The sequence below is a fragment of the Ylistrum balloti genome, unplaced genomic scaffold (genome assembly GCF_031769215.1).
Source record: "Ylistrum balloti isolate Yb309-2 unplaced genomic scaffold, AGI_CSIRO_Ybal_v1 Utg370038, whole genome shotgun sequence".
NCBI classification, from domain to species: Eukaryota; Metazoa; Mollusca; class Bivalvia; order Pectinida; family Pectinidae; genus Ylistrum; species Ylistrum balloti.
Window position 1 is genome coordinate 696,926 of NW_026782097.1, and position 16,870 is coordinate 713,795.

Consider the following 16,870-nt stretch of genomic DNA (forward strand, 5'->3'; position numbering starts at 1 on the left):
ACTTCTCAATATATTTAAATCTGCGGACCATGTTCCTATCCCTGCAAGGGGCCTCGTCTCAATTTGATATTTAAATGAGCTGGCCGTGGTCCTGTACATACAATACTATCTGCTTATCAGAGCCAGTGAAGTCATTGTCTCCCGCACACCTGCGAGGTGTTCCCGTCTTTGTCTTACCTGTATACCGCCAACACTACCAATGTTTAAAACACCTTTATTGAAAATTCCACTTTGAAGTCCCTTTAAAGGATTAATGTATGAGAGAAAATAAGGACGGAGTTTTCAAGTACTAATCCGATTTCAACTTGTGTATTTTGGCCACGAACAATACATATTCAGAAGAGCTAGAGGCTAAGGAAACATTCCGAATGACACATTAAATAGTACGCATTCTGTGTTAATACTATTTGTAGTCACACTGTAGACAATACAGTACCTACTGTTACATTGTATACGATACAGTATGGGACTGTCACAATGTAGACGTTACGGTACTCGACTGTCACACTGTAGACGTTACGGTACTCGACTGTCACAATGTAGACGTTACGGTACTCGACTGTCACAATGTAGACGTTACGGTACTCGACTGTCACACTGTAGACGTTACGGTACTCGACTGTCACAATGTAGACGTTACGGTACTCGACTGTGCCATGGCGGATACAGCAAACAGTATTCGAGTAGCACTCGACTATTGTAAAATTGTAAAGTTATATAAATCACACTGACTTTGAATCTTTATTATTCGAGAGCCATGAAATACTTTATTTGTTTGGATTTGTGAAAAAAAACACCTTCCTTACGTACAACTCAGGAGGCCGTCAAAGTTAAATTCCTCCGTTGTCAGCTGGCAACTCGTTATTACTGTAAACATGTCGATATTCATTTGATATCGCGATGATTGTATTTTAATGAGTGAAATAGAACATACAACATATAACTTATGATGGTTGTAGATAGTATAGATCGTTATACATTTCCGATATAAGTATATAATATATTACCTATTTATGTTCCTATGACAGATTTTGTTTTCTTTAATGCAACGTAACGTAGCCAACAGTTACACTATATCTACGTCATTAAGTGATGACGTCATACCGACCGTCAGTTGTCAACAATACACCGGCAAAGACGCTTTCCATAGAATTATCGTCGGTTAACACCGAAATAGTACTTAGTTGTCATCTGGCGCGTTCATTTAGAAACCAATCTTCACAAAACCCAAGCTATCAAATAATGACGGCAAAATAACACAAGGCTTGTATTTAGCATGCCTCTGATTTTTCATAACGAGTTGTGAAAGAGATATATCCCTACAGTATCTGTAAAAATGACATGTAGTTATACATCAGCGACATATCTGTTGTCCTTAGTTATCACAAACAAAGCATACGAAATGACAAACATTTTATCAGTGAGATATGTAATCAACATACACGTGTTGACGTCAGTGATGATACAGGCAGGTTAACACGGGTGATAGCGGGAATATCTCGTGGATTATCAGCAATGTCTCGTTTATCTCGATGTGATCGATTGCTGACTGTGATAAGATACTGATACCCATACTGATTTGGTCAAACGATAATGTTTAAATAATCATTTTGATGTTACCCGTACATAATGGGGAAGAAAACGTAAGCGGATGAATGTTACGAAACTCTGACGTTAAAGAAAAGTGGACAACATTAGATGGTTCCTACGATACCCAGATACAAGGAACGCACAAAAGGGTGGCTGTTACGATACCAGATATCAAGGGAGACATAACACTATAGGGATATTGTGTGTTCGGGAGGTGGGTTTAAACAGTAGTAGGTAATCATGCGGAGGTGGGTATAAGGAGGAATAGGGTATGATGTGGAGTAGGGTATGATGTGGAGTTGGGTATGATGTGGAGTTGTGTTTGAAGAGGAGTAGGGTATGAAGTGGGGTTGGGTATGAGGAGGAGTAGGGCTTCATGTGGAGCTAGGTATGACGTTGAGTTGGGTATGAGGAGGAGTTGGGTATGATGTGGAGTTGGGTATGACGTGGAGTTGGGTATGACGTGGAGTAGGGTATGATGTGGGGTTGGGTATGACGTGGAGTTGGGTATGAGGAGGAGTAGTGTATGATGTGGAGTTGGGTATGAGGTGGAGTAGGGTGTGATGTGGAGTTGGGTATGAGGTGGAGTAGAGTGTGATGTGGAGTTGAGTATGTGGTAAGTAGTGTAGGATGTGGAGTTGGGTATGAGAAGGAGTAGGGTTTGCTGTGGAGTTTGGTATGACGTGCAGTAGGGAATGATGTGGAGTCGGGTATAAGGAGGAGTAGGGTATGATGTGGAGTTGGGTATAAGGAGGAGTAGGGTATGATGTGGAGTTGGGTATAAGGAGGAGTAGGGTGTGATGTGGAGTTGGATATGAGGAAGAGTTGGTTATGATGTGGAGTTGGGTATAAGATGGAGTAGGGTTTGATGTGGAGCTGGGCATGACGTGGAGTAGTGTATGATGTGGAGTTGGGTATGATGTGAAGTTGGGTATGAGGAGGAGTAGGGTATGAAGTGGGGTTGGGTATGAGGAGGAGTATGGCTTCATGTGGAGCTGGGTCTGATGTGGAGTTGGGTATGAGGAGGAGTAGGGTATGATGTGGAGTTGGGTATGAGGAAGAACAGGGTATGATGTGGTGTTGGGTATGATGTGGAGTTGGGTATGACGTGGAGTAGGGTATGATGTCGGGTTGGGTATGAGGAGGAGTTGGGTATGATGTGGAGTTGGGTTTGAGGTGGAGTAGAGTGTGATGTGGAGTTGAGTATGTGGTAAGTAGTGTATGACGTGGATTTGGGTATAAGGAGGAGTCGGGTTTGACGTGGAGTTGGGTATGAGTAGGAGTTGGGCATGATGTGGAGTTGGGTATGAGGTGGAGTAGAGTGTGATGTGGAGTTGAGTAAGTGGTAAGTAGTGTATGATGTGGAGTTGGGTATTAGGTGGAGTAGGATATGATGTGGGGTTGGGTATGAGGTGGAGTAGAGTGTGATGTGGAGTTGAGTAAGTGGTAAGTAGTGTATGATGTGGAGTTGGGTATGACGAGGAGTAGGGTTTGATGTGGAGTTGGGTATAAGGAGGAGTCGGGTATGACGTGGAGTTGGGTATGAGTAGGAGTTGGGCATGATGTGGAGTTGGGTATGAGGTGGAGTAGAGTGTGATGTGGAGTTGAGTAAGTGGTAAGTAGTGTATGATGTGGAGTTGGGTATGAGGAGGAGTAGGGTTTGATGTGGAGTTGGGTATAAGGTGGAGTAGGATATGATGTGGGGTTGGGTATGAGGTGGAGTAGAGTGTGATGTGGAGTTGAGTAAGTGGTAAGTAGTGATATGTGATGTGGAGTTGGGTATAAGGTGGAGTAGGATATGATGTGGATTTGGGTATGAGGAGGAGTAGGGTATGATGTGGGGTTGGGTATGAGGTGGAGTAGAGTGTGATGCGGAGTTGAGTATGTGGTAAGTAGTGTATGATGTGGAGTTGGGTATGAGGAGGAGTAGGGTTTTCTGTGGAGTTGGATATGACGTGCAGCAGGGTATGATGTGGAGTCGGGTATAAGGAGGAGTAGGGTATGATGTGGAGTTGGATATGAGGAAGAGTTGGTTATGATGTGGGGTTGGGTATAAGATGGAGTAGAGTTTGATGTGGAGCTGGGCATAACGTGGAGTAGGGTATGATGTGGAGTTGGGTATGATGTGAAGTAGGGTATGAGGAGGAGTAGGGTATGAAGTGGGGTTGGGTATGAGGAGGAGTAGGGTATGAAGTGGGGTTGGGTATGAGGAGGAGTATGGCTTCATGTGGAGCTGGGTCTGATGTGGAGTTGGGTATGAGGAGGAGTAGGGTATGATGTGGAGTTGGGTATGAGGTGGAGTAGAGTGTGATGTGGAGTTGAGTATGTGGTAAGTAGTGTATGATGTGGAGTTGGGTATGACGAGGAGTAGGGTTGATGTGGAGTTTGGTATGACGTGGAGTAGAGTGTGATGTGGAGTTGAGTATGTGGTAAGTAGTGTATGATGTGGAGTTGGGTATGAGGAGGAGTAGGGTTTGCTGTGGAGTTGGGTATGAGGAGGAGTAGGGTGTGATGTGGAGTTGGGTATGATGTAGAGTTGGGTATGAGGTGGAATTGGGTATGGTGTGGAGTTGAGTATAAGGAGGAGTAGGGCATGACGTGGGGTTGGGTATGAGGAGGAGGAGTAGGGCTTCATGTGGAGCTGGGTATGATGTGGAGTTGGGTATGAGGTGGAGTAGGGTATGATGTGGAGTTGGGTATGAGGAGGAGTTGGGTATGATGTGGAGTTGGGTATGACGTGGAGTTGGACATCAGGTGGAGTAGAGTGTGATGTGGAGGTGAGTATTTGGTAAGTAGTGTATGATGTGGAGTAGGGAATGATGTGGAGATGGGTATCAGATGGAGTAGGGAATGATGTGGAGTTGGGTATCAGGTGGAGTAGGGTATGATGTGGAGTTTGATATGAGGAAGAACAGGGTATGCTGTGGAGTTGAGTATGTTGTAAGTAGTGTATGATGTGAAGTTGGGTATGAGGAGGAGTTGGATATGAGGAGGAGTAGGTTGTGATGTGGAGTTGGGTATGAGGAGGCGAAGTGTATGATGTGGAGTTTGGTATGAGGTGGAGTTTAGTATGACTTGGAGTTGGGTATGAGGAGGAGTAGGGTATGACGTGGAGTTGGGTATGACGTAGAGTTGGGTTTGAGGAGGAGTAGGTTGTGATGTGGAGTTTGGGATAAGGAGGAGTAGGGTATGATATGGAGTTGGGTATGAGGAGGAGTAGGTTGTAATGTGGAGTTGGGTATGAGGAGGAGTAGGGTATGATGTGGAGTTGGGTATGAGGAGGAGTAGGTTGTAATGTGGAGTTGGGTATGAGGAGGAGTAGGGTATGATGTGGAGTTGGGTATGAGGAGGAGTAGGGTATGGTGTGGAGTTGAGTATGAGGAGGAGTAGGGTATGGTGTGGAGTTGGGTATGAAGAGGCGTAGAGTATGATAGTAGACACTCTTTTCAACTTCTTGACCGTCTATAGGTCTTCAAAGTCATTCAAATTACATTTCACTAATTATCACTTTGAAAACGCCCCAGAAAATTTATTCTGAATTATCCAGTCTTTGAAATTAGAATAGAACAATAAATTCGGGACTTTGTGTGATATACAGCAGCGGTACAGAAAGATGAATCAGATTATTACAAACCAAGATATGTTATAAAGTCAGTCAAACGGAAAGATTTGCAATCTTGATAAATTAAAAATCACATCTTTATTAAGAAAATATCCATTTTATATGATATATCGTTGTTATCATTATTGCGAAATTCATAAAGCGTTATCTCAATATTTTTCTTTATTATCAGTGGAGTGTATATGAGTCGGTGATGTTTATCTGGGGTGTGAATATGATGTGTATATATGACCATCTCTCTACTCCATTGGTTAAGACGCAAAGTAATTGTTACCAGTAGTTGCGCATAGCTAATTCTATATTTTAAAAGTTATTTAAATATGTCTAGTTTTCATATTGAAGAAAACATCCTCTTTTCATATTTCTTTCTAACACCAGAGTAAAAGTATGCAGAACAATTTTGCAAGATGAAATTGTTGATTAAATCTTTGTGAGATTATCTTCACTAAGCATCTATTAGAAAACTGCATATCACGTTTGAGATAAGAGAATTGTATTATAATTTGTGGGTACGTTTGTGTCCATATCGCCATTTACTACACCCGTCCTACAGCTGGGGTTCTGCTTTTCAGAAAAACGTCCCGTAAGATATTAATATTGTAGATAAAAAAATGAAAAGCATGGGAAAGTGTTGATAGATCTTCCTCCATGAACGTTTATCATTTTGTAAAAAAGAATGAAAAGAAAGAATAATAGAATGAAAACATCATGAATTCAAAATCTCATCAAACACGAAAATTGATCAAAATTCGTGATGTTCCGAAAATAATTTATGCCAGGACAAAAGTAAACCAATTGAAACTTGGAGATGTGTGTACTTGCGATATAAAGATATTTGTATAAAAGATATCTTATACAAAATTAGATATATCAAACATAAACAGCAATACTTTCTTTCTTAAATGGATGGAAACATCTCTACAACTTGGACACAGCGTCTCCGTTGAACATATTTAAAGAAGAAAAAGCCAAAGGTGCCACGAATAAATATGTCCGGGTCAAAAGGCTGTCTCCTAAGAGTCCATTCGGATCTTTTGATTCAGCACTGAATACCGACGTCACGACATTATTGGACATTAAATTACTTCTGTCACGTTTTTCTAGAACTTTACAAGTATTCCCTTGTGCATTCATATCGCTACCATTTATGATAACGCCACATTGAAAAGCTTGCAGAAGAGTGTGTGTGGTCAACACAGTTGTTCTAGTCTGCCCATGACAACATCACCATATATTTTCATTCAAGGAAAAATATCTTTTTTTTTAAACAGTAAATACTCGTACTGCTCCGATGAATAATAATCACTCTGTACACTTACCATTTTAACACTATAGTAAACAAGTATCGTTCGAACATACACATTACCAGCTTGAAACGATTTGCCCTCAATATAACTTGAGGTCGGTCTCTCTATATCACCGGAAGTGACGAAATGGTATTGAAAAACGAACACGTCAAACAGTTGCAGCTCAAGGTTTCTGTAAGTAACGATATCTTATGGGTCCAGTCTTTAAATATATTTGTCAGGGAAATTAAATGTTCATTTACAAGCATTTTTTTTTAATGGTTCGTTCACTTTTTGAAGTGTTTCTACATCAGGAATCGACTGTTTGGGTTTCGGTAAACATGTCATCAAAACAAACAGTTTCATCGTTTGGTTGTGTAAGGCTACAGATTATCTGACCCGTCACCACGGACAGCAAAGAAGATGAAGAATGTTTTAAATATCCTGTTTGTACATAATAAAAAAGTACAAATAAACAAACAAAATGTGAAGTTTGGAGAAGTACAGTATAATATTGTCATGTAATGTCACAACGTGTAAAGTCGGAATAATTTCAACAAAAAATCAAACAAACAAGACATGCAACTGTAACTCCGAAATGTTAAAACCGATAATTTAGTCGTTACATGATATTTAGCAATCGTGTGTTTGGTTGTTCAAAAACCATCTTGGATTATCGATCGGGTCTAAAGGAGAGACCAGGATGATATTACACAATTTCAATTAATTTTTTAAACATTTTTTTTTCATAATGGACACTACTCATCGACAGAAAAGTGTGTTATTTATGCTGTAAGGCGTGATCGGTGCTAACCTTATCAATATTTACCATCTCACGGAACTTGGAGGTCTTAACCCAAAATCGAATAGTTCTTGTTATAAAATAGCCAAAAAGTGGAATGTATACGTAACAAAGATAATGTGTTGTTTCATACAGTTTCAGACTCATTATAAGCATGAGATTTTCATCTCGCTAAAATTACATAGTCGAGACACACATAATTTTAATCAATGGAAGTTACAGAGCTCAACCACATCCAGTTTCAACTAACTAAAATCATATTGCTGAGTCACGTGTGTTTTCAACTCTAACAAAAATTAAGGAACCGACAGACAAACAATTTGAACTGACTAAACTTAAAACGGTAAGACACATACAGTTCCAACTTAGATTTTGGGAAAGCAATTATAAACTGAGCCGAGACACGTAAATTATCCTCCTTAAATTACAGAGCCGAAACACGTGATATCATCCCCCTGAAATTACAGAGTCGAGACACGAAAAATCATTTTCCTTTAATCACAGTGCCGAGACATGTAAGGTCATCCTCCTGAAATTACAGAGCCGAGACACGTGATATCATCTTCCTGAAATTACAGAGTCGAGACACGAAAAATCATTTTCCTTTAATCACAGTGCCGAGACATGTAAGGTCATCCTCCTGAAATTACAGAGCCGAGACACGTGATATCATCTTCCTGAAATTACAGAGTCGAGACACGAAAAATCATTTTCCTTTAATCACAGTGCCGAGACATGTAAGGTCATCCTCCTGAAATTACAGTGCCGAGACCCGTGATATCATCCCCCTGAAATTACAGAGCCGAGACACGTGATATCATCCTCCTGAAAGTACAGAGCCGAGACACGTGATATCATCCTCCTGAAAGTACAGAGCCGAGACACCTGATATCATCCTCCTGAAAGTACAGTGCCGAAACACGTGATATCATCCTCCTGAAATTACAGAGCCGAGACACGTAATACAATTTTCCTCTAATAACAGAGCCGAGACACGTTATATTATCATCCTCAAATTACAGAGCGGAGACACCTAATATCATCCTCCTGAAATTACACAGCCGAATCACGTAAAATATCTTCCTGAAATTACAGAGCCGAGACAAATACTGTTTTCGGAACTCACTATGCAGATGCGATTTCGATGTCTTTTCCTACCCAAAAAGCGGACTTAAGACTCCATCCAGCTCACCTGAATTTTAGAAACGGGAAACACGTAAGTAGAACATCTCTTATACGTAAATGTAACCGTTCTGCTCTGAAATGAGCATTTGCCTGTGTGTTTTTCATTTCATGGCGACAATCGAAGGTTCTTGACACTTTGCAGACGAGAAAAGGAGACTACCATTGAAAAGAGTAACGAGCTCTCGCTAACCTGTGATCTCTTTGATAAAGATAAAAAGGAATCACATGACATCATGCAAGTATTGGTCGGTGAGTTAAGTGTAGTTCCTTATTTATCTTCCAATGAAAGCTCTCAGGGATGTAATATATATACAGAAAATTCAGAGAAGATGAATGAATAGAGAACGAAACCGATGCAGTTCAAAGATGAGACAAATTTAGTTTACACCGTGTGCCGAGCAACCATTCTAACCATGCACAGGTCCCACTTTCAATATACGTATCTATACTCGGAATGAGAAGTGACGAAAGATATGATATCGAGTAGATAAAGGACTTTGTCTGAAAATAGTTGTACAGTATCCTGTATGCTTGTGCTCGGTTTAATACAAGACATAAAGAACCACGTTGTAATGACCAGTTCTGGTCTGTGTACAGAACCCTTGAACTCTATAAAGCACTGATATATCATCATCAACCAAGCGATTGGTCAGTTTATGTCACGATAAAAATTTAGACCATGACGAAATTTCTGCCACTAAAGATAAATAACCGAAACCTAAAACAAGTTTAAGGCTGTCTATTCTCCAGCACGTTTAGATTTATCCTACCTACACTGAGGACCGCGTGAGCTCTTACCTGGTGTAAATGTTATCGTGTTTACGGTTCTATTAATTAAGACCAGGTGTGAAACATGTGTGATATGTTTCACCACGTCTGTAAATCCCATGTTCAGCGTTTGTTTATTCTGTCACCGTGTGGAATTACCATATCAAATCGGACACGGAACACACGGACCCTGCTCAGGGGTCCTCACGTGCTGCTTTCTAAGGGAGATCACTGTACAGGATACAGACACGGAGATAGTTACTGAGCGAATTGATGAGAGAATCACTGTATAGGATATAGACACGGAGAGAGTTACTGAGGGGGTTGTGGAGAAAATACACTGTTGGGGATACAGACACGGAAATAGTTACTGAGGGGGTCGTTGAGAGAATCAATGTACGGGATAAAGTCATTTGTACGGGATACAATCACTAAGGGTCACTACACGGAATACAATCACTGTACGTGATACAATCACCTGTACGAGATACAATCACCTGTACGGGATACAATCAAATCACTGTACGGGATACAATCACCTGTACGGGATACAATCAAATCACTGTACGGGATACAATCACCTGTACGGGATACAATCAAATCACTGTACGGGATACAATCACCTGTACGGGATACAATCAAATCACTGTACGGGATACAATCACCTGTACGGGATACAATCACCTGTACGGGATACAATCAAATCACTGTACGGGATACAATCACCTGTACGGGATACAATCACCTGTACGGGATACAATCACCTGTACGGGATACAATCAAATCACTGTACGGGATACAATCAAATCACTGTACGGGATACAATCACCTGTACGGGATACAATCACCTGTACGAGATACAATCAAATCACTGTAAGGGATACAATCACCTGTACGGGATACAATCACCTGTACGGGATACAATCAAATCACTGTACGGGATACAATCACCTGTACGGGATACAATCACCTGTACGGGATACAATCACCTGTACGGGATACAATCAAATCACTGTACGGGATACAATCACCTGTACGGGATACAATCACCTGTACGAGATACAATCAAATCACTGTAAGGGATACAATCACCTGTACGGGATACAATCACCTGTACGGGATACAATCAAATCACTGTACGTGATACAATCACCTGTACGGGATACAATCAAATCACTGTACGGGATACAATCACCTGTACGAGATACAATCACCTGTACGGGATACAATCAAATCACTGTACGGGATACAATCACCTGTACGAGATACAATCACCTGTACGGGATACAATCAAATCACTGTAAGGGATACAATCACCTGTACGGGATACAATCACCTGTACGGGATACAATCAAATCACTGTACGGGATACAATCACCTGTACGGGATACAATCAAATCACTGTACGGGATACAATCACCTGTACGGGATACAATCACCTGTACGGGATACAATCAAATCACTGTATGGGATACAATCACCTGTACGGGATACAATCACCTGTACGGGATACAATCAAATCACTGTACGGGATACAATCACCTGTACGGGATACAATCACCTGTACGGGATACAATCACCTGTACGGGATACAATCAAATCACTGTAAGGGATACAATCACCTGTACGGGATACAATCACCTGTACGGGATACAATCACCTGTACGGGATACAATCACCTGTACGGGATACAATCACCTGTACGAGATACAATCACCTGTACGGGATACAATCAAATCACTGTAAGGGATACAATCACCTGTACGGGATACAATCACCTGTACGGGATACAATCACCTGTACGGGATACAATCACCTGTACGGGATACAATCACCTGTACGGGATACAATCACCTGTACGGGATACAATCACCTGTCTGTACGGGATACAATCACCTGTACGGGATACAATCACCTGTACGGGATACAATCAAATCACTGTACGGGATACAATCACCTGTACGGGATACAATCAAATCACTGTACGGGATACAATCACCTGTACGGGATACAATCACCTGTACGAGATACAATCACCTGTACGGGATACAATCACTGTACGGGATACAATCACCTGTACGGGATACAATCAAATCACTGTAAGGGATACAATCACCTGTACGGGATACAATCACCTGTACGGGATACAATCACTGTACGGGATACAATCACCTGTACGGGATACAATCAAATCACTGTAAGGGATACAATCACCTGTACGGGATACAATCAAATCACTGTACGGGATACAATCACCTGTACGAGATACAATCACCTGTACGAGATACAATCAAATCACTGTACGGGATACAATCACCTGTACGGGATACAATCAAATCACTGTAAGGGATACAATCACCTGTACGGGATACAATCACTGTACGGGATACAATCACCTGTACGGGATACAATCAAATCACAATCACCTGTACGGGATACAATCAAATCACTGTACGGGATACAATCACCTGTACGAGATACAATCACCTGTACGAGATACAATCAAATCACTGTACGGGATACAATCACCTGTACGGGATCACCTGTACGGGATACAACTGTACGGGATACAATCACCTGTACGGGATACAATCAAATCACTGTACGGGATACAATCACCTGTACGGGATACAATCACAGCACTGTACGAGATGCAGTCGTAAGAGAAACAGTGACGGAGAGAATCACTTTATGGGATACACTCGCGAAAAATATGACTAAGCTGGTGGTGGAGAAAAAACTGTAAGGGATGCAATTACTGGGAAAATCATCGTACGGAATAAAACTCGAAGAGATATACGGGATAGTTAGAAAGAGAATCAACGTACACAGTAAAAACCCAATAAATTATTGTACGGGACGCATTCGTAAGGGAAACAATAACGGAGAGAATCTCGGCGCGGATCGTGGAAAGTAACACTGTGCGGGATACATTCATCGCGAGTCACTACAAATCCTTGTGGTATATGATCGTGTGAGTAATTACCACAAGGAATGCAGTCTTGGGGAAAATATATATAATCAGTATTATTATTTATCAAAACAGCGAAAGCTATTAACATGTTATTTCTGCGACATAAAGTTAGAGTTATCAGAGAGAAACAACGGTTTGACACAGGAATTATCGAACGCCTGAAAAAAATGGTAACTATATCACACATTACTTAAGTATATCACTAATTACTTAATTTGAAAATAAGATCATTTAAAATGCACATGTACAAAAATGTAATAACAGAAGGTTAAAGTAAAGCTTACAACATTATTTATAGGGAACTACACGAATTAAGAAAATCGACAAATAAGTTTGAACTACGCATTATTCCAAGCTACTTTCACTGATAACGATATGCATGTCAGTCATTATAATGTAACACAATAAGAATATTTATTGGTTGGTATTTAGTTCATGTTCCACCTTACATGAATAAATCTATGGGGTTAAATCTTTCATTGTAAGAAAATAAATATCACCGAATTCGTTGTATGAATTCAAAGGTGTAATGAATTTGACATCACACAAGGAGACTTGAGATGACTCAAAATTTATTCAAACAAGTAAAGCAGAGGTTACCATCTATACAGTTTATTTACCAATCCTCAAGGATTCCACCTGTGTGGTTGGTCGTATGTGGCAGCAGTAAAACAGGACTATTATGTCATTACTACAGCCAGTTAGGGGGCGGGAGGAGGGGGTGGGGTAAACGGAAAAAGACGAGGGAGACACTTTTTATTAACACAATAACCAATTATCACAAATTCTTGATGACTGACTGGAGTGGAATTTGTGTCTTGTATCAGTTGGTGACAGATGTGTTACCAGTCATGTAACTTGTATAAACATATATGTTCACGGGTGGGATTAACGGTACTGATAAAACACACATCCAGTGGCTACTCTTTCTAAATCGTCCAATAAAAATATTCATAAACACTCCTGATATTGAAATTTCAACTAAACCTTAGCTGGTTGCCTCACCCTGAGATCTGCTGATAAAACTGGGATTTCTCGCATATTACTGGATGCAGTTTTGTCACGTGTTTTTTTCATTTTTTTTTTGTCTTCTGTACTTGCCTCAAAGTGTATGTTCATTAGGGTAACTACGTATCATTAACACACATCAGGTAAAATACATAGTTAAGACAATATCCCAATGTATGTCTACAATGAACTAGCCAATTAACATTTTTGCATTAATTGATAAAAGAGTACCTATATGGTTAATTACGGTGTTTATTTACAGTACACCCCTAACCCTATCTGTAGACATATAAAATGCTGTTAAATACAAAGAGATATGTAAGACATCCAGATGTAACGTTGCATGTTTATGTATCAGTAAAATTTCAACGATTCGCTCCTGCAGTTATTTTGTTGATGTTGGCGTTGTGAATGACACCCAATGGCGCCACCTATTGCTTCCGATATAATTAAGCTGTTGATGTGTATAAAGTAATTAGTTTTTGAAATGTTTTTTTTTTTAGAAAATGTTTCCTTATAAAATGTAAAAAACAAGGATTGTTATATAAGATTCATTTTCTGTACCTGTATGTATATTTACAATAGGATAACAACATGTTTTACTTGGTGTGCTAACGTACAGGTGCAGAAAATGCGGATGTCTTTCTAATGATATACATGTACATAATACCGGGGATGGGAGTGTCTCTACAGGATATTAACGAATTTCATATCTGTCAAGAAATAAAGACTACACGAAAGAAACTTTTATAAACTGTATATCTCTTAATTTTTCTCTTTCAAACAGTATATAAAATCTTCTTTGATATCGATATTACTGAAGAAAGTCTTACAATCCAGTTGTACACAATGGTTACGACATCTAAAATAAGGAGCTGAGACCCGTGTGAAACCGTTGACTTACAATTACATGTATTCCTATCCCCACCAGTGACATACCTGCCTCACACAGGTGAGTATTAAAGCCTTAGTTAGCGATTATTCGCACCTGGATTGGATATCGTCTGATGTTTTTGCCTATATATTCACTAGATATGGGCTAACCCCGTGTCCTCGTTTGGCCCACACCGTGAGTGTACCATAAAGATAACTCGAGCTTTCGGCTCAACATATGAACAATAAATCAATAGATTTTGGCAGGTCTTGCTGTGTTCTACCAATGTCCCTAGTACAGCTGGAACGCTCATCTTGACATTTTTTTTCTTTCACCTCAAATCTAACCTTTAGGTGTCGGTCGTTATCTCAACAAGCAGAGTTTGATATATGATATCAAAATTGAAAAATACCTTATCAATGTAAAAGCGTTTGGTATTTTTTCGCCAGTCATAGCGAAGAGTATCACAACGATGTACAGAATAAAGCTCATGGAAGACAGCGAACACACGTTCTATATTCCAATGTCGAGTTTTAAGTTAAATATCAAAGAAATAGAAAAAAAAAGTTAAAAAAACAGTTAAACTCAGAACATAAACTGACATTTTAGAAGCGAAGTGCGTACATTCTAAGAGTTACCACATCTCCCCCCCTTCCTCATGTAAGTTTATTCAAATTGACTTTTAGTCAGTTTGGAGCTGTAAATCTCGAGCCATATAACTTTGTTTTCTTCTTAAGGTGTTGAAGTCATTTAAAAGTTTTCGGCTACACACACCGTTTTAGACAGCGAATCTGTTAAAATGAGGAAGTGTTCAAGTGGTCGTATAAACCTGACCCGTCACTCAACAGCTGTAGCGCGCACGACACAAACATTCTATATATACTAACGTGATTTGGCTTTCTATGTTGACAGAAAGTGTACATTCACACATTCATTACTTGTCAACATAGTTTTTAATTCAGTTTACATATAAAATGCAATATGTTATACAAGTGTATTAACGCTAATGTTATGGAGTCAAAACAGCTAACACGGAACGATGGGTTTTGTATCCGTTTGCAATTAGAAGTAGAAAACTTTACAAATTTAAAAGAACAGTAGTATGTAAAAATTACAAAAAAAGAAACATGGTTTTCCAATGGCACACATTTTTATTGACATTTAAATAACAATAATGTATTTTACAATGGGAGAGACAAAGATGATGACGTTTACATTCAGACGAGTTAAAAAGAGAAAAATGTTGTGACGTTGTGTTACACTGAGAGAGGTAATGTTGTTGTGACGTTGTGTTACACTGAGAGAGATATGTTGTTGTGACGTTGTGTTACACAGAGAGAGGTATGTTGTTGTGACGTTGTGTTACACAGAGAGAGGTATGTTGTTGTGACGTTGTGTTACACTGAGAGAGATATGTTGTTGTGACGTTGTGTTACACAGAGAGAGGTATGTTGTTGTGACGTTGTGTTACACACAGAGAGGTATGTTGTTGTGACGTTGTGTTACACGGAGAGAGGTGTGTTGTTGTGACGTTGTGTTACACTGAGAGAGGTAATGTTGTTGTGACGTTGTGTAACACAGAGAGAGGTATGTTGTTGTGACGTTGTGTTACACAGAGAGAGGTATGTTGTTGTGACGTTGTGTTACACACAGAGAGGTGTGTTGTTGTGACGTTGTGTTACACAGAGAGAGGTATGTTGTTGTGACGTTGTGTAACACAGAGAGAGGTATGTTGTTGTGTTACACACAGAGAGGTATGTTGTTGTGATGTTGTGTTACACAGAGAGAGGTATGTTGTTGTGATGTTGTGTTACACAGAGAGAGGTGTATTGTTGTGACGTTGTGTTACACTGAGATATGTTGTTGTGACGTTGTGTTACACAGAGAGAGGTATGTTGTTGTGACGTTGTGTTACACTGAGAAGTGTGTTGTTGTGACGTTGTGTTACACAGAGAGAGGTGTGTTGTTGTGACGTTGTGTTACACAGAGAGAGGTGTGTTGTTGTGACGTTGTGTTACACTGAGAGAGGTATGTTGTTGTGACGTTGTGTTACACAGAGAGATGTGTTGTTGTGACGTTGTGTTACACAGAACGAGGTATGTTGGTGTGACGTAGTTGTGCTACACAGAAATGCATGTTGCTGTAGTGTTGTATTACGCGTGTAAGTATATAACACATATTAATGAATCTCGTCAAGCTAAGTAGAGACTTTTTCATGTGATATTAACCATGTTTTTTGTGTTTTTAGGGCAGTATCATTTCCGTTAATGTTCAGTAATCAAATAAAGGAAAACATTTGTTGTGTCACACGAAAATACCGTGATCAATATAAAGTATTGCTGTGCGGAGAGGACATTTGGTACCTCAACGACTTTAAAACCTCTCTGCTGTAGTTATAAAACGGTCCTGGGTCACGAGAATACTTTGCTGTAAAGCGTCTTGTGAATAAAACTTCTTTAGGGAAAATTACGTCACTAACTTAAATAAGGACATTAATTTTAGCCATTACTGCACTAATTAAAGACTAATGTGGCGTGCACTTGCATACGATGTTGATCAGGCTGTATGGTTCAATCCCTGTGGTTCAGCGCGGGTAGCTCTGACAATGTAAACACCATATCGCTCGTCTATAAAACATTTGATCACCTCTTATCACGACCAGGAACCATTTCCAGGTCTTCTTCACTTAGGCTACTTCCCTGTAATAAAGGTTCGGAAGTTATCATCAATACTAACTCAACATATAATTGATTTTTCGTTT

General features: G+C 39.9%; 1 protein-coding gene across 1 annotated transcript in view; it reads right to left on the reverse strand.

Moving 5' to 3' along the window:
• Positions 1-1,974: 1,974 nt before the first annotated feature.
• The window catches only part of LOC132548951 (mucin-3B-like), a 70,879-nt gene continuing 55,983 nt past the window's right edge, over positions 1,975-16,870 (reverse strand). Inside the window, exons 2-3 of the mRNA XM_060212852.1 lie at positions 2,851-5,052; positions 1,975-2,591 (exon numbers count right to left, since the gene is read on the reverse strand). Coding sequence (XP_060068835.1) covers positions 1,975-2,591; positions 2,851-5,052 — 2,819 coding nt within the window. The remainder of the gene's footprint in view (positions 2,592-2,850; positions 5,053-16,870) is intronic.